This window comes from Cyprinus carpio, unplaced genomic scaffold (genome assembly GCF_018340385.1).
Source record: "Cyprinus carpio isolate SPL01 unplaced genomic scaffold, ASM1834038v1 S000006613, whole genome shotgun sequence".
Taxonomy (NCBI): domain Eukaryota; kingdom Metazoa; phylum Chordata; class Actinopteri; order Cypriniformes; family Cyprinidae; genus Cyprinus; species Cyprinus carpio.
The window spans coordinates 1-22500 of record NW_024879252.1 but is presented as its reverse complement, the minus strand read 5'-3'; the positions used below and the strand labels follow the sequence as shown (position 1 = coordinate 22500).

The window sequence follows — 22500 nt, the reverse complement described above, 5'->3', positions numbered from 1 at the left end:
TTAACAACATAAAACCAACCAAATGAAGTTTCAATTTCTATATTTAATTGTTAGCATTTCTGAAACACTATGTTGAACACCAAAGTTTTGGCCTTCCTAAAAAAGACTAAACAGAGAGTTTGTTGGCCATTAGTGACTACAGGTGGAAATATATTTGTATTTATTTATTTTTATTTGTTTACATAGCAATATCTGGCTACACTGCCAGAACTTAAACTGATAGTAATCAAAAGAGCCCACAGACATGTTACTGCTGACAGGATACCACAAACGGTAAGGCAAACAAAAAAATTTATAAATAAAATACACATCATTATCTGTCAGAAACGTTATCAAAACAGTAGAATATAATATATATACATATGAATATACTGTATATAGAATATATATATATATATATATATATAGAGAGAGAGAGAGAGAGAGAGAGAGAGATAATATATAGAATATATATGAACTTATATTTGCTTAAAAAAATTAAAATTGATGAATATAGCATTTTATTTTCATATTTAATATTACTGCTAAATACTGTACCTGCATAAAATAAAGCATTGATTGTTTTTATTTGTATATTGTGTATTTGTAATGTTTATCTTTTGTTCTTATTTTCTAATTACAAAGATAAAATAATGACAAAGGTTTTATCTTCGCCTTTGGCCTGAATGTCTGCCATTCTTTTGTAATTTATATTTTCAATTCAATTCAATTCAATTCAAGTTTATTTGTATAGCGCTTTTTACGATACAAATCATTGCAAAGCAACTTTACAGAAAATTAAGTTTCTACAATATTTAGTAGAAGCTTATCAGTGGTGACTGTCAGTTTATGTGCATACGGCAGAAATGTTTCAGAAAAATCAATAAAAGACGTAAACAAACAGATGATTAACACTATTACCAGCAATTATGCAATCAAACTTATAGCAAAATGTGGTAGTTATGTATGTTGTCTCTGGGTTAGCATCATCTGAGGTCCTCTGAGGGGTTGGCATCATCTCTTCTCAGGTGTTCTGGATCCAGACTGGAGCTTGTGTAAATCCTAGTTACCACAGGATGTAAATCGCGTAATAGAGACATAATTAGCATAGCTGCTGTTCCAGCCAAGTAAAATTAATTAGTTTAACCCAAGCTAAAGAATAATAATGTGCATTTGATCAGATATAACTGCAGTCCAAAATTATGAGATGCATTATTTGAATGCTTGGCCAAAGGGGTGTGTTTTTTAATCTAGATTTAAACAGAGGAAGTGTGTTTGAACCCCGAACATTATCAGGAAGGCTATTCCAGAGTTTGGGAGCCAAATGTGAAAAAGCTCTACCTCCTTTAGTGGACTTTGCTATCCTAGGTACTACCAAAAGTCCAGCGTTTTGTGACCTTAGGGAGCATGATGGGTTGCAGCGTGGTAGAAGACTAGTTAGGTTTGCAGGAGCTAAACCATTAAGGGCCTTATAAGTAATAATATTTTGTAACTGATACGGAACTTAATAGGTAGCCAGTGCAGAGACTGTAAAATTGGGGTAATATGATCATATTTTCTTGACCTGGTAAGGACTCTAGCCGCTGCATTTTGGACTACCTGTAGCTTGTTTATTGAGGATGCAGGACAACCACCTAGCAGTGCATTACAATAGTCCAATATAGAGGTCATGAAAGCATGAACTAGCTTTTCTGCATCAGAAACAGGTAACATGTTTCGTTGCTTGGTTGTGTTTATTTCTAAGATGGAAGAATGCTGTTTTTGTAACATGGGGAATATGATTTTCATAGGTTTTTGTGTATTATAACACCCAGATTTTTGACAGTAGAGGAAGTAACAGTACATCCGTCTAATTGCAAATTGTAATCTACGAGATTCTGTGTAATGTTTTCTGGTCTAATAAGTAATATCTCTCTTATCTGAATTTAATAGGAGAAAATTATTGGTCATCCAATCTTTTTACATTTTTAACACACTCTGTTAGATTAGATAGTTTTTTGAATTTTCACCTTGTCTTGTTGAGATATATAGTTGATTATCATCAGCATAACAAGTGGAAACTAATCCTGTATTTTCTAATGATATTACCAAGGGGCAACATGTATATTGAAAATAGCAGAGGAACTAGGACAGATCCTAGTGGCACTCCATATTTTACTGGTGATAAATGAGATGACTCCCCATTTAAATAAACAAAGTGGTAGCAATCGGACAGGTAGGATCTAAACCATCTTAAAGCCTGCCCTTGGATACCTGTATAGTTTTGTAATCTATCTATGAGTATGTCGTGATCTATGGTGTCGAACGCAGCACTAAGATCAAGTAAAACTAGCAATGAGATGCAACCTTGCTCTGATGCAAGAAGTCTCTTTTCTGAGTTTATTATCCCAGATAGCACTGATGTCATGCTTGATCTTTAAGATGTTCATTTAACATTAATTGTTTTGCATGTTCAGTTATCACCCAACTTGGCCTTCAATGTATCAGTAAGTTTCAAAGGTTTCTGGGATCCTGAAAGTTCAATTCTCGTTTTTGAGGGACAGTTAATAATGTAGACAGACAATAATACTACAGTCATGTTTGGGGTAAAATAAGATTTTCAAACCTTTTTAATTTATTAAAAGGTTAATAATTTAACCTTTAACCACCAAAAAAAAAAAGAAAAAAAAAAACACTTATACAGATATAATCGCTGCTCAGACATAACAAAAAAATCCTGAAATAATTTTACAAGCAGAATAAATGATCCCGGCTGATTTAATCTTGTCACAGTGTAAACATTAACGCAGTTTGTTCACCAGTTTTTCTCCAGTGTGAATTGTCTGGTGCTGCTTCAGTTGATGATCTGAACTAAAGGTCTTCTCACACTTAAAGCATGCATGAATCTTCACACCGCTGTGTCTTTTCTGGTGTAATTTTAAATCTTCCAGCCATATAAAGCTCTTTCCACACAAAGTACACAGGTGAGGCTTCTCCTCTGAATGAAATTTTTAGGTGCTTCTTCAAGTATGATGCCCTAGCAAATTGTTTACCGCACTGATCACAGTTATATCCTCTTTTTTCTGAATGAGACTGCTGATGTACTTTAAGACCGTACGCTTGTGTAAAACTCCTCCCACACTGATCACATGCGTACGGTTTTTCTCCAGTGTGGATCCTCTCATGTGCTTTTAGATGTCCTGATTGACTAAATCTCTTGTCACAGTGCGAACACTCGTAAGGTTTTTCTCCAGTGTGGATTCTCTGATGCAGTTTCAGTACGGTAACAGTAACAAAAGCCTTCCCACAATCAAAGCACACATGATCCTTCTCACCGCTGTGTGTTTTCTGGTGTAATTTAAGAGCTTGTGCTTGTCTAAAACTCTTCCCGCATTCGTCACATGTGTACAGTTTTCTCTCCAGAATGAGTTTTTTCATGTGATACGTAACACCTTGCTTGGATAAAGAAACTCTTTCCACACTGAGGGCAGCTGAAAGATTTTTTGCCTCTTGTTTGCTGTGAGCAACTCAAAGATTCATCTTCAGTTTTGACTTGATGTTTCTCCTCTGCTTCATTCAGTTCTTTGCTCTCCTCACTCTCTTCCTTCAAGCCTAAAATTAAAATTAATATTCAAAGTTAATTTTCATTTCAAGTAAATCATAAAAACATGATAGAAATGTGAAAGGAAAGGATATTTGCTACAGTTGCTATACAAAATGATGATTATCTGTGTTTCAGACCAATAGTCGGCATTAGTGTGTGCCAGGCTCAGTCACATTTCTACAGTAAACTCCAGGGCTTTCTCTGGGCCAACAGCCAGAGCGTTTTGGCCTATCGAATACCAAATCAGGCTGAAGAGGGTCAACGCTGCTGATCATTTCATATTAGGGCTGGAGCGATAAACAATATCATATCGAATTGTGGTGATATAGTGTCCTGCAACAGGGCAGCTTTAAAGCCAGACACAGTGGACACTGGACAGACCAGTCTTTCTGGCAAAAAAACTGTAAAACTTTTACAAATCGTGTGCACTTGCTAGAAGTTGATTATTTTTATGTTTACGTTTTGCACATTTAATGTACCTCTGAACGCCAGACACTGTTGACAGTTAATCTTTCTGGGAGGAAAAAACTGTAATTGTGTTACAAATGATGTGTACAATAGCATTATGTTTACATTTTGGACATTTACTCTATTTTCCATATTTTTGTCACAACTTTTATTTTTAAATTTATTTTAGTACGTTTTTTTTTTTTTATTTTTTTTTTTTAATAAACTCTACTTTTAAAGTGTAATTTAACAAACCCTCTAATTTTTGTGGCTTCAGTCATTGTTGGGATACTCTTTTAAAGCTGGAAGCATTAACAACTTTTATCGAAATATATATCGTTATCGTTCAATATGGAAACATTTTTTATCGAGATTACATTTTTGCCATATCGCCCAGCCCTATTTCATATCGCGATCAGCTAACATCAGCATTAGACATTTAAAGTCACTTATCTGTAAATTCTCTTTCAGACACCAATAAGTGTTTGAAATAACTTCTGTTTGTGATACGATGTGGATTATCATCACTTTATAATCCAGAATTATATTATTTATATGCAATACAAAATATTATGAACACTAATCATTTCCAAATCAAACAGCACATTTATTTTGTCACATATTTTATATGTCAATGTGTTCTTTATACCAGACGAGCTGATATTCATATTTAACTCTATTTATTTGCAATACAAATGCTCAATTTCACAACATCATTACTAAATTATCAGAAATAAACACCAACCTATTGCTTCTTCAGTATCTTCATGTTTCACTCTGAAGGAGTCTGGATCACTTTTGGTCTCACTGTAATCTTCAATAAACTCCATCTTTACCGATTTATGTTCTTCCTGGTCCTCTGAATGCATCTCTTGAAGATGTTAATACTGACTGCTTTTAAAAAAATGAATGCATCTCTTGAAGATGTTTTGTTTTGAAAGAGCAGTTCTTAGTGCCCCTCTTCTTTCTTCTTCTGGTGTTTTTTTGGCGGTCTGGGAAAAACCACGAGACCAACGTATTTGCGTCACCTACTGGTCAGGAGGACAGTTTAATAAGAGAATAAAGTAATGATACTTCTATATTCTTAATGTTAACTTAAACATGTAATAATTTCCTCATATGATTTTGTTTGTCTTTATTCGTTCTTAGAATGATATAATTCTCCTCAGACCTAATTGTTGAGATAGCTGAAGTATTCCTCTTTCATATGCAATACATTTTAGAATACTTTACTGTTTCTGGGTGTCCTCATTTGTCACAATTACACTATTTTGTGTAAAAGTAATTTTCTCAGTCTCTGCTCTCATATCTAGAAATCTATCACCCCCAAATGTCCTGGACTTGGTATAAACGTCTTTCTTTTATTCCCTTATCTCACATCAATTTCCTTTTTTATTTCTGTTATTGTTAATAATCTCTTCATTTCAGCTTTACTTTTTAAAACCTTGATTTCATCTTGTGGGTTACAACATGAAAAACCCCAAAAGCAATTAGTAACAAATCATGAAATTGAATTTGTTAGTACAAGTCGACTCAGTAGGCAAAAAAACCAAACAGACAAAAAAATAAAAAAAATTAGTAACAAATCATGAAATTGAATTTGTTAGTACAAGTCGACTCAGTAGGCAAAAAAATATATATATATATATATATATATATATATATGTGTTAGTACAAGTCGACTCAGTAGGCAAAAAAACCAAACAGACAAAAAAATAAAAAAACCTACTTTAAACTAAACTATGATTTATTTGATGAAGACAAAAAGACCTTAAATACAAAGACTTTTTCCAGTGGATAAATTGGTGTGTTATCTGCATGCATTTCCACAGGTGGTTGGGACACACTTCTGTCTGGCAGGACATTGATCATCAGGAAGAGTTCAGCACACATTTGGTTTGAGATATAGACCAGGCTTCACTGCACAGAATCAGTCCCTTCATTTATTATTAATCTATTTTTAAAAGCCATTCAATTAAAAATTAATTTACTTTGACATTTCAAGTGATAAAATACTCAGTGTGTGTGTTGGGGACCCAAGCATTAACAGAACAAATACCTTAAGATGCAGGTGTACACACACGTCCTCCACATATAGAGCTGCAGCACTTCTCAAGGTTTGAGCACTCAAAGTCACTGACACACAACTCGCCACATGGTCCTTCTTCTCCAACCAAAGACATTGGACACATTCCTGGCCTTTCTGTTACACAAACACATGACAAAAAACCTCACACACCTCTCTGTATTTGAAAATAAAATAAATAGACCCACACATTAAAGGACAGACACCCCAGATGAATAGGGTAACAAAAAAAACAAACAAACAAAAAGTTGACCAAACTAACAGTTGATTACGTTAAGAAAAAAACAAACTTGTTTGTATTAAAAATTTACTGAAATGTTTACATTGAAATATGCAATTAAACGCACTAATTTGCATACATTTCTAGACAAAATGTAAAAAAAAAAAAAAATTGGATGCAGTCAGGTTCAAAATTCTCCTCATTCTATTGACATTAGACTCATAGGTTTTTACAGAGGGGATTTTGATCTTTATTACTCAAAAAAAAAAAAAAAAAAAGCCTTTTTCCCTTTAAATTGTATGAAAACCAAGCACATTATGGGAACAAAAGCCTCTGTAAAAACCTTCAGAATATTAATGGCAATAAAACTGTAAAGTTTTGGTTACGCTAGTGCTGCTGAAGTGGAGTTTTTTTTTGGCTCAGTGCAGAGGAAAAACTAATTTTGAGAAAAACAGCCTTCAAAAGACATGAACTGTAATAAAAATCTACAGACAGAAATAAAGAGCTGCAACAGAAACATTTAAAGGTGTATTTTGGATTTCTTTCCATTAGTCTGGGGAAGAAAAAAAGTTTTTGCCAGCAGTCTCACTTTAATATCATATAAATGTCTCTACCTCACTACTGGTGTTGTGTACTATAATGCAGAATGCTAATATAAAACATGGACATTGGTTAATATTTTAATTAACAGTTAATATTTTAATATATGTTAATAAAGAATTATAACACAAACACAGACAAACACTAAAGGTTCTTCAGCGGTTCTTTGAGGTGGTTGAGGTGCTATATAGCACTGCTGTATAAAGAACCTGTTAAGCACAGTATGGTTCTTCAGTGGTTCTTTATGGCAGTGCTGCTATAGCACCTTAACCACCCAAAGACCCCATTAAGCCCCTGTATAGTACTTGAAAGGTTCTCAAACTCTCTCTTAGTTTAGTTGGGGAAAGGGTTAAAAAAGGACATTAAAATACAGTGTATTTCCTGAAAAAAACCTGGTTCTCAACCTTTTTGTCCCCAAGGCCCCACTATAAGGAAATATTCCAGGTCCCCCACACAAGACTTTTTGATCTCAGTAAAGCACAAGTGATCAAAACAGCTTTTGCCTTTGTAGTAAATTCCTATTCATAGCAAACATATGAGAGTGGAGTAACTTATCTTAAATCTAAGGAGGAGAACAGCGTGCTGGTGGGACGCAGCAAGACAGTTCAGATACTGAGAGCCGTCAGTAGAAGTTTAAATTATGAGGAAGGAGGAATAAAATCCCTGATAACACACGAACATCATGAAGACGTCTATTTGACATCTGCATTTATATCTGCAAGACATGTTTTTTAGAGTGTTTGCTCATCTGCAATTGGACGTTTCCTATTATTGTCAAATAGACATTTAGAAGATGTTTAAGATCTTTATGATTTAGAATGCATGTAAAACTAATATCTGAAAGAGGTCTATCAGATGTTTGTACACAACAGAGGTTTTCCAGATAAAATTATCTTTAACAGATACAGTAGATTGCAGACGTATGTGTGGGTGTGAACAGGTGGGTGAAAACTGAACATGTGTCAGTATTACATGCATGCCTTCCGTCTTAAAGGGACAACATTCATAATTAAGTAGCCTATCTGTGTCATTATAATGCTTACCAACAAAAGATGTTAAATAAAAATTGAAAGTAAACCTACTGTATCTGGAAATTGAGTTTAATTTGTATCTCTTTCGTATTTGTATGTTTTCAAAAATGATAAATTATTAAATATATATATGAACATCTATATTTTTTTATAAGTTGCTTCCTTTTCACCATACTATTAAAGGGATCGTTAAGAGGTGTTTGTGATGTCAGTCATATACCGAAATAGTCAAACTTCATTAAAAAGACTATGGGACTCATTCATGAAGCTTGCAGAAAGCTTGAGTAATTTGACCATTAAACAGAAAATGCTTCGTAAACCACATAATGTGCGTCCAGGAATGCTGTAGAACCTTCTCAGGGTTTCTCAGGTTTGGCTCCACTATATTGCATAAATGCAAAACAAACAAACAAAGAGCCACACATTAATATAATATAAATACCATCATATGGAGGAGTACACTGATGTCCACATCCATTGCTGCAGCATTTCTCATCATATGGACATTCACTGTCACCAAAACAGTCCTCGACACACACTCCTATCATGTCTTTGTCATCAGGACACACTCCTGGCTTTGCTGATTAAAAAAATAAATAAAATAAATCACTTAACAGAAAACCTATTAAACATTTCTTGTAGGCTATCTCATTTTGAAGAATATTACTGAATATAAAAATGCAGTAGCCAGCAATATTAACTTCTCCACTATGGTTCAGTCATTGTACAAGTAAAGTGACAATGAGGTATTGAAGGTGCTGTATAGTGCATTTAAAAGATAGGTGCTAAATAGCACTTAAAGTGGTTCCCCGATTACAAACCAATGAACCACTTTTAGTGATACTTAGCACCCTTTTTTAGTGTACCATCACAACCACAATTACATTTTAAGCATGTTCATACACAACAACAAAAATATATATTATAGTAACAATTTTGTAGCAAACACATGCACGCGATCAGACTATTTGAACAAGGGGCTTGTAAGGTAGTACTTCATTAATGACTTAGTTATAAATAGCTGCATGCTAAATTGAGTTGTTAAATGAGTGAAGTACAAAACATTTAGAAAAATTTCACAAAAAGACTTCAGTAGGGATGGCATACATACCTGGTAACGACTCGTCATCCAAACGAACATTTCGTTTTACTGTAAATAAAATAAAGTTCATCTTTACAATGGGAAAAATATAAACACATTACAACTTATGATTTAAGAATTAAACTTTATTTAACAAAGTTAAAAGATCTCACCTTTGGCATGTTTTTTGGCGTCTGTTGTGCTCAAGCACACAGAGAAACACAACAAAACAGCAATCAACGAGCAGCACACCTGAGCGTTCATCCTCTCGACCTGCGATCTCTCACTGGACAATGTGCTGAATTTGTGGGTCAGGAGGGTTTTATAGCACTTTTTGAAAGAGCATTTTTAAAGATCCAAGGAGGACTGACACAACTCTAACCCTGAAACTCACCTGCCTGGGGGCTAGTGGCCTAATCTTGAAGACCCTGGTTAACTTGTTCAGGTGTGTTTGAGTACAGGTTTTTCTGAGTGGACCCTTTGAAATCAATTCAAATGGTTTCATTTACTTTTGGTCAATATCAATGTTTTTATAGTGGTGATTATGACTCTTTTAGATGAGCATTCCTGTTGAAAAGAGTTGGTCTTGTGGAGGCAGGTCTTGGACATTAAAGTCATGGACTGAAAATATAGGGCCCACTCCAGCCTTGTTTATAAGTATAAGGTATTTTCCTAATAAAATAACTTTAGTTTTACTTTCACGCTAGAACAGACAAATTCATAATAATAATAATAATAATAATATGAATTTCTACTTGTCAAGTATTCAAGCAAACATGGTTCCAGTGGTGCAATTCCTGTGGCAGGCGATGGGGATCTTCAGCTTTATGCTTTATTTTTGACTATACAATCTCTATATCCTTCTGAGAGGTGGCTCACAATATAACATATTAAGTCAATGTTAATGCGTTAATGCCAATTGCATTGAATTAATGTTACAAAGTGAATAACTTTTGCAGAAACCCTGAAAATACAACTAACTGAACTCTCACCATAAATGAGTTGCCATCTTAAGTACAGAGAAGCAACATTAATATTTCAACGACACTTAAATGGTACATCAACAGATCCCTAATTTCAATGTTTGGGGAAAACCTTTTAAAATAAAAATGACGCCTGAACACATCTGACATCATAACCATTGCTTCTCAGCTAGTAAATGCAAACCCTGAAAGCACCATTACTTCTGCAAAGCGTGTTCCAGTTTCAGAAATAAACTTTTCCATTGTAGTTAGCACTGATCTTGAAAAACAGATGTCTAAACATCTCCCTCTGATACTAAAAGGCCGGTGTTCAGAGTCTAGCACCAACCAGCTCCACCAGACCTGGACGTCTAGTCATCCTGAAGACCTCGATTAGCTGGTTCAGGTGTGTTTAACTGGGTTTGGAGAAAAATGCTTCAGGTGGCCCTCCAGGAGCTGAATTTGACACCCCTGTACTAAAGCATTTCTCTTTGTATCATTTGTGTTTTCTTTCAGAGTTTTAAACAAGAGGATAGGGTTGTGTAAAGGGTTAGCACATGAAAAAAAAGTATACTTTATTGTATTTGTAATATAAATTCCCTGTTTTAATAGTGCATAGCAAATATACTGTACTAACAAAAAAAAAGTATATTAACATCATGCTTTTGCCTATTTTCTGTTTATTTTTTATTAGTAAATTTATTTGCACTTAAATATATTTTATGAATATTTTAACTGTGTGCTGAAAACGATAATTTTAAAGTATACTTTCAAAGTACATTATTAAATAACCTAAGGTTGTAGTATATTTTAAGTAAAATTTTTCTTCCTTCATGCTTGGAATTCTCTTCATTATTTGGACATACATTGCTTTAAGAAAGAAATAAAACAAATAAATAAGAGAATGCATTATAAAGTGTACGGTCAAGTAAACACTTGGCATTGATATCTGTATAAAGCTGTAGATGTAGTTCCCAGGAATCAGTTTTTAGTCTCTTTCAATATTGTTTGGAAGTGGAAGACATACAGTTTTTCCTTAGACCTATAATTACACATTTACATTTGAGTGATTGAGGATGGACATAAATACATTATTGGTATGAGACACTATATAAATGTTAAGAATATATTTAGCTGAACATCTCTAAACTATTTTCCTCCACACAAGCTCTTTAGCTAAAACACAGAATGTGTTTTTGTTTGTTGTAGGTGATGTTTCATCCTCACTCCTGAAAATCACCAGGGTCATCATTTCACAGAATGTTCCATCACTTAACTGTACAACAGAATTGTTTCTCTTTTTAAAAGTCCAAATATTGGTTCTTTCACATATTTTTCTTTACAAATATTTAAGCAAATATTGGTTCTTTCACACCATACGCATGACATCATGATATCCATGGATCAGTTATGTTTGATGTATTTCACCCTCAGAGCATCCTAGGTGTCTTTCTTCTTTCAGACGAATCCAATCGGAGTTATATTAAAACTGTCTCTTCCAAGCCTTGGAGTAAGCGGGGGTTTGAAAAATCAGTTGTTCCAAAATAGCACACTTAGTTAACTAATCATTAACATGCTTGAATTTATTTTATTTTTTTCACTAGGCTTATTTTTTTTTTTTTTCTGTGATAAGTTTCCCCATTAACTATCTTTAAGCTTTTAAGCCTATTTTATGGCATTATTTTGATATAATGTTGGTCTTTTATTTTACGTTTAATTCAGTTGGGCTGAAAATAAAACAGTCAAACATCACAAACAGCATACATGAAGGCCTAAGGATTTTACATTTTATATCATTATGTTCATATATTTATGTTAATGCTGTATTTTATTTATTTATTTATTACACACTGCAGGAGCTTCGCTACATGGAAGCAGTCATAGTTTCCTTAAAAAATATGGGTTAATACTATTGCTAATATTGTCATTAATGATTTTCTAACTTATTTAAAAAATAAAAAATAAAAAGTCTTTGGATAAAAGGGAGTCAGAGTGCACTGTTTGACCTGTATGTTTTTGATTCACTAAGAAGAACCGATTCGCTTAAATCATTCGTTCGGGAATCAGACAATACAATGACACAAGCTGCGTAGCCTACCAAATGACAGCACTATTTAAAAATGACCGATTCATGCAACATAATGCATTTGTTTGCATTTACCTTTACCTGTAATCTGCTTGAATTAAATGCATTGACAGATTTAAAGAGACTTTGGTTTTGTTTTGTTCTCTCTCTGTCTAGTGTTGGGAGAAACGAAGCTTTTCGAGGCATTAATCAATTTAAATGAATCTGGCCGCACCGATGTCAGCAAATGAGGTCATGTGCGGAGTCAAAATTCGGCACAACACCTGTTTCCAATCCGAAAAACCCCGTAATCCATCACACCTGAGCCGTGCTGTTGAAGGGCTGATTAGGTGAGTCTCGGGGCTGGAGTTGAAGCTGGATTTCTGATCCATCAATTCAGCGCGTTTTGACTGAGATAACCGGCCGAGAGGATGACAGCTCGGGTGTGCTGCTCGTTAACTGCTGTTTTGTTGTGTCTCTCTGTATACTTGAGCACAATAGACGCCAAAGGACGTGTCACAAGTAAGGTCTTACTTTGTTACACCGCACGAAGAAATCTTTAAGTGATTAGGCTACACAGACAAAGTGACAAGGCGCATATCAGAATATAAATACACAGAATCTGTATTTAATTTACACTAACACAGAGTTTAATTTTTAACTGGACATCCGCCTTAAAAAGTTTAGTTGTGTCTAAATATCTTTCTATTGTAGAAGGGAAAACACAGTGACTAATGTGGGCTTTATTTCTTTCTCTTTGTTAACAGTAAAAGGAATTGTTCGTTTGGGTAAAGAGTGGTTACCAGGTATGTATTTCTGCACTACTGCTGAACTCCAAATAATTTGTACTTTACCTGTTTAACAACTAATTCTAGCTAATTCTATATTATATCCTCTAATGTTAATGAAGCCACATGTGTGATACACCACCTCTTTATACTCAAATATTTGACTATATAACAGCAGTGGATTCATGAAACGCAGGCAGAACGATTTTTGTTTAAATCTGTTGTGATGCCTTTCTGATGAAAACTTTCAAATTCATGAAAATGTTTGTTTTCAAAATGTTAGTTGGTACGGTGTGCAAAACGTTTGATGTTAGTATTTCACTACTTCTGTAATTTTATTTTTAACCCTTTTCCCAACTAAACTAATAGTTTGAGAACGCTTAAAGAGCTGTACTGGGGCTTAATGCAAAGAACTGCTGAAGAATCATAATTGGCTCAATAGCTTTATACTGTAGCTGTTTTCATTCAAAAAGTGCTATTAACTTACACAAGTAATTGCAAAGAAACTGTGTGTTTGTGTAACAGAAAAGCCAGGAGTGTGTGTAAGCAACAACCTTTGAGTAGGAATTTGGTTCTATATTATAGATCAGTGGTTGAGATGTGTTCCCATTACGTAGAAACTGTGTGTTTGTGTAACAGAAAAGCCAGGATTATTGTTGTTGTTGTATTGTTATGTTATTATTGTTATTATTATGCAGTGGGGCATTCAGTTTCTTTATCATGTGTTTGTGTAACAGAAAAGCCAGCAGTGTGTCCAAGCAACAACCGATTAGGAATTTGTGTTGTGAGGGAGAATTACTGTTTCCATGATGGTGACTGTCCTAATGATCAGAAATGCTGCAGTTATGGATGTGGACGTCAGTGTATGGCTCTATATAGAGGTAATTATATGATATAAAGGTGAGAGATTTGGTTTTTTATGGATGTGGACGTCAGTGTATGGCTCTATATAGAGGTAATTATATGATATAAAGTTGAGCTTTAAGTGTTTCTGTTATTTTCCTATTACAGTACATGTCTCGGAAGGCTGTTTTTTCTAAATTAGTTTTTCCCCCTACACGGAGTAAAAAAAAAAAACCATTATTATAAAAACCTATGAGTCTAATGTCAATAGAATGAGGAGAATTTTGAACCTGTATTTGTATGATTTTTTTTTTTTTTTTTTAGTTTTTTATAGAAATTTTTGATACAAACAAGTTTGTTTTTCTTAATGTAATCAATCAACTGTTTTTTTTTTTTTTTTTTTTTAAACCCTATTCACCTGGGGTGTTTCTCGTTAATGTGTGGGTCTATTTACTTATTTTCAAGTGCAGCGAGGTGTGAGATTTTTGTCATGTTTGCTTAATAGAAAAGCCAGGAGCGTGTCCAAGCAAAACCCTTGGAGTAGGACTGTGGTCGAGTTGTGTTCCCTAGATAGTAACTGTCCGAATGATCAGAAATGCTGCAGCAATGGATGTGGACATCAGTGTATAGCTCCATTTAGAGGTATTAATATGGCAATGTGTGGGTCGGGTTTTTTTTCTTTTTTCTCCAAGTGCAGCGAGGAGTTAAGTGATGAGGTTTGTCACATGTGTGTATAACAGAAAAGCCAGGAGTGTGTCCAAGAACACCTCTCAGAATAAAAGGTGTTTGCGCTGAGCGGTGTTCTCATGATGGTGACTGTCAGAATGATGAGAAATGCTGCAGCAATGGATGTGGACATCAGTGTACAGCTCTACCTAAAGGTATGCTATACTGATGCATTGGTAAGATTTTTCCCCATTACAGTTCTTCTGTGATCTGGTTTCCCTTGTGTTTGTGTAACAGAAAAGCCAGGAGTGTGTCCAATGACTTTGGCTGGATTAAGAGGATCGTGTGAAGAGTTGTGTGTCAGTGACTTTGACTGTCCGAGAAATGAGAAGTGCTGCAGCTCTATATGTGGAGGACGTCTATGTACACCTGCATCTTAAGGTATTTGTTCTGTTGATGCTTGGGTCCCCAACACACACACTGAGTATTTTATCATTTGAAATGTCAGAATAACTGAATTTTGCCCATTGCACCACTGTAATCGCATGGCTTTCCAAAGCAGATTAATCATACTTGGAATACAACTATCTAAAAGTAAAGTTTGTGTTGCATGCATTGAGTGTTTTGTAATGTTTGAATGCCTCTAAATGAAGGGACTGATTCTGTGCAGTAAAGCCTGGTCTATATCTCAAACCAAATGTGTGCTGAAAACTCTTCCATGATTAATGTCCTTCCAGACAGAAGTCTTGCCCAACCACCTGTGGACGTGCATGCAGATAACATGCCAGTTTGTCCACTGGGAAAAGGTCCTTGATTTGCCCCCCAATGTTGTACTTGAGGCATTTTTGGCTTCCACAAATAAATGTTTAAAGGTCTCTGTGTGTGTGTGTGTGTGGTGTAGTGTTGTTTTGTTTTTGTTTTTTTTCTCCCTGTCATTATGGAGTCTGCCTGTATTAACAATTTCATGATTTTTGTTATTCTATCATAATTGCTTTTTGGAGTTTTTCATGTTGTAACACTTAATGCCTAATAAATTCAGTTTTTCCCTAAACATTACTGAGAATGAATGAGATGTCTGGGTCTGTAGTATTATTGTCTGTGTACCTAACTGTCCCTGAAAAACTGGAATTGAACTTCCAGATCCCAGAATCCACTGAATTGATAATTGAAGACTAAGTTGGATGATAATTGAACATCCAAAACTAAATGTATCTTAAAATATGTTTGTCAGATGTTCTAGATCCAGCAATCTTTAAAAGATATTTTGCAGATTTTAATTTTGTATTTGGGTTTGAATTTTATATTTGAGATAGAAATGTAGAAAAAGCTTAAATATAGGAGATTTTAATAAGATACTCTTTCCTGTATTTGAAGAAAGTAATGTGTAGTCTGTTAAATGCAATCTCCAAACAATGTTTATTAGTTGATTTGTTAGTTTATTTATTTATTTTTTTTTTTTTTTTTTTTTTTTTTTTTTTTTTTTTAAATCCTCATTTACTAAACTCATTTGCCGTTTACCTGAGACTCACTCCAAAGACAGCATTGAAACAATCAGATAAGATGAAAAGAAGGTTTTAAAAAGTAAAGCAGAAATGAAGAGATTATTAACAATAACATAGAAATAAAAATGGAAATTAATGTGAGAAGGGAATAAAAGAAAGACGTTTATACCAAGTCCAGGACATTTGGGGGTGATAGATTTCTAGATATGAGAGCAGAGACTGAGAAATTTACTTTTACACAAAGTAGGGTAATTGTGACAAATGAGGACACCCAGAAACAGTAAAGTATTCTAAAATGTATTGCATATGAAAGAGGAAGACTTCAGCTATCTAAACAATTAGGTCTGAGGAGAATTATATATTTCTAAGTGATATTAGCAAAACGAATAAAGACAAACAAAATTATATGAGGAAATTATTACATGTTTAAGTTAACATTAAGAATATAGAAGTATCATTACTTTATCCTCTTTTTAAATGTCCTCCTGACCAGTAGGTGACGCAAATGCGCTTTTTACGTTGGTTTCCCAGACCGCCAAAAACACCGGAAGAAGAAAGAAGAGGCGCACTAAGAACTGCTCTTTCAAAACAAAAGATTTTCATCGTTTTCGAAGCATCACTAATAAGTTTTTTTTAAAAGCAGTCAGTATTTACATCTTCAAAACATGCATTCAGAGGACCAGGAAGAACATAAATCGGTAAAGATGGAGTTTATTGAAGATTACAGTGAGATCAAAAGTGATCCAGACCCCTTCAGAGTGAAACATGAAGATACAGAAGAACAAATAGGTTGGTGTTTATTCCTGATAATTCAGTATTGATGTTGTGAAATTGAGCATCTCTCTCTCCAGTCCTGATATAGAGTTATAATATTAACCAGAGACACAGTGAAGCTCCAGAACCAAAATCCTGAGTTAAGAGTTAAATATGAATATCAGCTCGTCTGGTATAAAGAACACATTGACATATAAAATATGTGACGAAACAAGTGTGCTGTTTGATTTGGAAATGATTAGTGTCCATATCCTTTTGCATCGCATATAAATAACATAATTCTGGATTATAAAGTGATGATCCACATCGTATCACAAACAGAAGTCATTTCAAACACTTATTGGTGTCTGAAAGATAATTTACAGATAAGTGACTTAAATGTCTAATGCTGATGTTAGCTGATCGCGATATGAAATGATCAGCAGCAGCGTTGACCCTCTTCAGCCTGATTTGGTATTCGATAGGCCAAAACACTCTGGCTGTTGGCCCAGAGAAAGCCCCGGGGTCTCATTTATAAAACTCTCCGTAGATAAAAGTGTACATAGGCACAAAAGCTAGATTTTGCGTACGCACAAAAGTTTTCAGATTTATAATAGCATGCGCACGCCAGAACCTGCGCAAAAATCTCTTTATAAATCCCAGTCATTGGAAGATTGTGCATACGTGCATGTCCACCCTGACTCCTCCCCGAAATCACCATATATGGAGCTTACAATGCCTTGTTTTACTATGCATAACCTCATCTGCATATCTTTTCACACGCACGTGACACCATTTTAACACAATGGCAGACAGGAATATAGTACCCTTTCTATGTTTTAGAATAAATATATGAAAATATCCATAAAAACAAAAGTAGTTCTCAGATATATTTTAGATGAACTCATTCTTTTACACTGGCCAAATAGAATTTAAATTATTTCATATTAAATGTATGCAGTTTTTCTGATAAGATAAACATATTTTAGCTATTTTAGTGAAAACAGTTAAGCCCATATTTATTGCAGTGTATTGTCTGATTCGGCGCGTCACTGACAAAGTATTGTAAAAAGGAATCTTATCGTTTTCTCCTAGTTATGTCCTTCAAATATAGTGGAATTTTTCATAATGTTGTAGAGATGAGTTTACCCAACATTAACACCTCCGTGCAGCTGTAGTTGTACAGTAATCCAGCAGTGTCCGCCATAATATCACTGTAAGTGTGCATCATAAATTATTGTTCTCGCTAAAATATTTCTCATAACATGTAATCTGTAGTTTAGTTTCAAGATTAATTATTGTGCACCTATAGCACTCCTCGCTGTCATTAAAAAATACCATGTCACAGGAAAATTATGTTTATTGTTAATGAAATTATGTAATCATATTGTTTGTAAAATTATGTAATTTCAGTGTTAATCTCCTTTAATGCGAGTGGAATATTTAATGTAAATGTGTATATCGACATGAAAACAGAGTTTAAAATCATTGTTTACTTCATTACTTTTCTCACTCCATGAAAAAGAGTTTGTACGCATGGTTTGTAATGTCTGTATGGTGCGTACATATTTACTCCCAAGTTTATTTTTTATAAATCACAATATGTGCGTGGAAAATTGGCTAAGCATATATTATGCCCATTTTGTGCATACGCAGCGTTTATAAATGAGACCCCAGGAGTTTACTGTAGAAATGTGACTGAGCCTGGCACACACTTGCATGCCCACTATTGGCCTGAAATGCAGATAATCATCATTTTGTATAGCAACTGTAGCAAATGTTCTTTTCTTTTCTTTTCACATTTCTATCATGTTTTTATGATTTACTTGAAATGAAAATTAACTTTGAATATTAATTTTAATTTTAGGCTTGAAGGAAGAGAGTGAGGAGAGCAAAGAACTGAATGAAGCAGAGGAGAAACATCAAGTCAAAACTGAAGATGAATCTTTGAGTTGCTCACAGCAAACAAGAGGCAAAAAATCTTTCAGCTGCCCTCAGTGTGGAAAAAGTTTTTTATGCAAGCAAGGTGTTATGTATCACATGAAAACTCATTCTGGAGAGAAACCGTACACATGTGACGAATGTGGGAAGAGTTTTAGACAATATCAAGCTCTTAAATTACACCAGAAAACACACAGCGGTGAGAAGGATCATGTGTGCTTTGATTGTGGGAAGGCTTTTGTTACTCTTGCCGTACTGAAACTGCATCAGAGAATCCACACTGGAGAAAAACCTTACGAGTGTTCACATTGTGACAAGAGATTTAAACAATCAGGACAACTAAAAGCACATGAGAGGATCCACACTGGAGAAAAACCATACACATGTGATCAGTGTGGGAGGAGTTTTACACAAGCGTACGGTCTTAAAGTACATCAGCAGTCTCATTCAGAAAAAAGAGGATATAACTGTGATCAGTGCGGTAAACAATTTGCTAGGGCATCATACTTGAAGAAGCACCTAAAAATTCATTCAGAGGAGAAGCCTCACCTGTGTACTTTGTGTGGAAAGAGCTTTATATGGCTGGATGATTTAAAATTACACCAGAAAAGACACAGCGGTGTGAAGGTTCATGCGTGCTTTAAGTGTGAGAAGACTTTTGGTTCAGATCATCAACTGAAGCAGCACCAGACAATTCACACTGGAGAAAAACCTTAAACTGGTGAACAAACTGCGTTAGTGTTTACACTGTGACAAGATTAAATCAGCCGGGATCATTTATTCTGCTTGTAGTAAAAATTATTTCATGATTTTTTGTTATATTTGAGCAGTAATTATATCTGTATCATTATATACCTAATAAATTAAAAGGGTGAAAACCTTATTTTACCCCAAACATGAGTGTAGTATCAAGTCAAGTCTGCTTTATTGTCAATTCTTCCACATGTACAATACATGCATACAGAGAATTGAAATTGCGTTACTCTCTGGCCCTTGGTGCATACAGATAACACTAACAGCAGAACCTTAAATATAGAAAATAAAATTTAAAGTACAACTATACAAATATACAAATAGGTCATGTAAAAAGAAATATAAGTAAAGCAAGCACAAGTCACATTGCAGATAGAGTGCAAACCAGTGACGTAAACAGTGGAGATATAATGACTAGTGGAAAAGAGCTTATTCAGTCTGATTAAAGTGTCAAAAATCTCAGAGAGCAGTTTCTTTATTTAAACTGACAAAAGAGGTAGTAGTTGAATGAGGTAGTGAGCAGACCAATGCTGCACAAAGTGTCTGGTGCAGGTCCCAGTGTGTTAGTGGGAGCTTGGGACTGAGGTTCAGAGTTCAGTGGTGCATGGGAAAAAAGAGGGGAGGGGGGCAAGGCGCAGTCTCCTCCCTGATGGCAGCAGACTGAAGAAGCTGTTGTGATGGGTGTGTGGGATCACCTGCAATGCAGAGGGCTTTGCGAGTGAGACGGGTTCCGTAAAAGTCATGGAGGGAGGGGAGAGAGACACCAACGATCTTCTCAGCTGCTTTCACTATGCGTTGAAGAGTCTTCCGGCAGGGGCACGTTGCAGGCGCCACAACACACAGTGATGCAGCTGGTCAGGATGCTCTCGATGGTGCCTCTGTAGAAGGCGCAAATGATGGGGGCCGGGACTCTAGCTCTTTTCAGTTTGCGGAGGAAGTAGAAACGCTGCTGTGCTTTCTTGGCCAGTGCTGTGGTGTTGTCGGTCCAGGAGAGGTCCTCTGTGATGTGCACATTTAAGTTTGCGGAGGAAGTAGAAACGCTGCTGTTCTTTCTTGGCCAGTGCTGTGAGGAGCATATTGAGTATGCACTCTCCTGAAGTCAACAAACAATCTCCTTCGTCTTCTCCACATTCAGAGAGAGATTGTTGTCACTGCACCACTTCGCCAAGCGGCTCACCTCGCTCCTGTAGTTTGTCTCATATCTGTTGTTAATGAGACCCACCACAGTCGTGTCATCCGCAAACTTAAAAAAGAGGTTGGAGTTGTGTGACAGTGTGCACTTGTGGGGCTCAGCACACATCCTTGGGGAGCCCCAGTGTTCAGTATGATGGTGCTGAATGTGTTGCTGCTGACCCGTACTGCCTGAGGTCTAGCAGTCAGAAAGTCTAACAGCCAGTTGCACAGCAAAGTGTTGAGCCCCAGCTGGACCAGTTTGTGAATGAGCTGTTGAGGGATTTTCATGAATGCTGAACTGAAGTCAATGAACAGCATTCTGATATGTGAGTCTTTTTTCTTTAGATGTTTGAGTGCTGAGTGGAGGGTAGTGGCAATGGCATCATCGGTCGGGCGGTAGACAGATATGCAAACTGGAAGGGGTCCAGTGGGGGCAGACTTGATATGGTTCATGACTAGCTGTTCAAAGCACTTGATGAGAATAGGGGTAAGTGCTACTGGATGGTAGTCATTGAAGCAGGATGGAGACACTATCTTCGGGACTGGAATGATGGTGGTAGCTTTGAAGCATGTGGGAACAACAGCCTGACTAAGCGAGATGTTGAAAAGACATCAGTGAGTTCCACTGCACAGTCTCTCAGTACACGCCCAGGAATGTTGTCAGGACCCGGAGCTTTGTGTGCGTTGATACTGCTGAGGGATCTCCTCACACTGTCTGGGGTCAGCGTCATCACCTGATTACCGGGAGGAAGTGGACTCTACTGTGCCGTGATGCTGTTTTGTGCCTCAAAGCGAGTGAAGAAGGCGTTCAGCTTGTTCAGAGAGATGTTGCTGTCACAGGTCCACGGAGGGGGCTTGTAGTCCGTAATGGTCTGAATCCCCTGCCACAGTCTTTGAGTGTCTCTGCTGTCACTGAAACACGATGGGCTATCCTCCTGGATGCCGTGGGATAGTTTGGCCCTGGCTGTTCTCAGGCCCACCTTATCTCCAGCTCTGAAGGCAGCATGCCATGTCTCCAGGAGTCTGTAGAACTTCCCTGTCATCCACAGCTTCTGGTTGGCCTGGACAGTGATGGTCTTTGTGATTGTTCCATCATCATTTCACTTGGTGATGTAGGCAGTGACAGTCTCTGAGTACTCTTGGAGGTCTGTGGTGTTACTGTATGTGGCAGCCTGCTTAAACATATTCCAGTCAGTGGTGTCAAAACAGTCTTGAAGAGCCTCTGATGACCCTCCTGGCCACACTTGTATCTATTTGTGATTTGTTTTGTTGTTTTTTGATTTTAATGAGCAGGAATTGGCATTAGCATGACTGAGGCACCGAGGTGGGGGAGGGGAAGGGCCTTGTAAGCTCCTTTCTGGGTGGTGTAAACAAAATCAAAAATGTTTTTACCTTGTGTTGGAAAGTTAATGTGTTGGTGTATTTTTGGAAACACACTCTTTAAATCTGCGAGGTTGAAATCACCAGCCAAGATGAGAAAAGCATCAGGGTGGGCTGTCTGCTGTTCACTGATGTGCTGGTACAGTTCATTCAGTGCCTCACTCCTGTTGTTGATGTTGGAGCTGGGAGGAATGTAAACAGCAACGAGCAGTATGGTTGAATATTCCCTCGGCACTTAATAATCATAAACTCCACTAGGGGAGAGCAGTGTTTGCAGACCACAACAGCATCGTGGCACCATGCATCACTGATGTAAACACAAAGCAATTTACCTCCTGTGACGAGGACTCTGTCCGCTCGATAGCATGTCAGCTGATTGAGCTGAGTAGCGCAGTCTGGAACGCTGTTGCTGATCCATGTTTACATGAACACAAAAACACAACAGTCTCTTAAAGTCGTCTGATGTCGGATGTAGTCCAGTTTATTGTCCAAAGAGCATACGTTAGCCAGTATGATGGTGGGGATAGCTGGCTTGTGTGGGTTAGCTGTTAGCCCTCTTCTGCTTCCTCTCACACCGCTTGTGGCGCCTTTGCTGTGGGCGAGATGCAGCAGTGGGTGTTGGTGATGGTGAAGGCCTCCGGAGTAGA

The 22500-nt window shown here is 36.3% G+C and overlaps 2 protein-coding genes and 1 long non-coding RNA gene across 9 annotated transcripts in view; 2 read left to right on the top strand and 1 right to left on the bottom strand.

The window, feature by feature from the left end:
* Positions 1–9344, bottom strand: part of LOC109068364 (perlwapin-like) — a 17348-nt gene extending 8004 nt beyond the window's left edge. For 3 of the 7 annotated variants that reach the window (XM_042754888.1, XM_042754890.1, XM_042754891.1), the window contains exon 1: positions 9201–9342. In XM_042754888.1, the coding sequence (XP_042610822.1) occupies positions 9201–9291 (91 nt within the window). In that variant the 5' untranslated portion in view covers positions 9292–9342. Of the gene's footprint in view, positions 1–9200 lie in introns of all 7 variants that reach the window. The other 4 variants (XM_042754886.1, XM_042754887.1, XM_042754889.1 and 1 more) reach the window with 3 other exon arrangements.
* A 2993-nt stretch (positions 9345–12337) lies between these two features.
* On the top strand, positions 12338–13446 carry LOC109047712. The gene is made up of 3 exons (XR_006159586.1): positions 12338–12576; positions 12822–12860; positions 13368–13446. It is a non-coding gene; the product is annotated as an uncharacterized LOC109047712 (long non-coding RNA).
* A 2932-nt stretch (positions 13447–16378) lies between these two features.
* LOC109047684 (gastrula zinc finger protein XlCGF7.1-like) lies at positions 16379–19390 on the top strand. The gene is made up of 2 exons (XM_042754903.1): positions 16379–16642; positions 18474–19390. The coding sequence occupies exons 1-2, from the start codon at positions 16519–16521 to the stop codon at positions 19262–19264; spliced, it is 915 nt and encodes a 304-aa protein (XP_042610837.1). The 5' UTR covers positions 16379–16518; the 3' UTR covers positions 19265–19390.
* Positions 19391–22500: the final 3110 nt, after the last annotated feature.

Coding starts and splice junctions, on each gene's coding strand:
- LOC109047684 (XM_042754903.1), top strand. CDS start 16,519: ATGCATTCAGAGGACCAGGAAGAACATAAATCGGTAAAGATGGAGTTT. Junction 16,643..18,473: donor AGATACAGAAGAACAAATAG/GTTGGTGTTTAT, acceptor TTTTAATTTTAG/GCTTGAAGGAAGAGAGTGAG.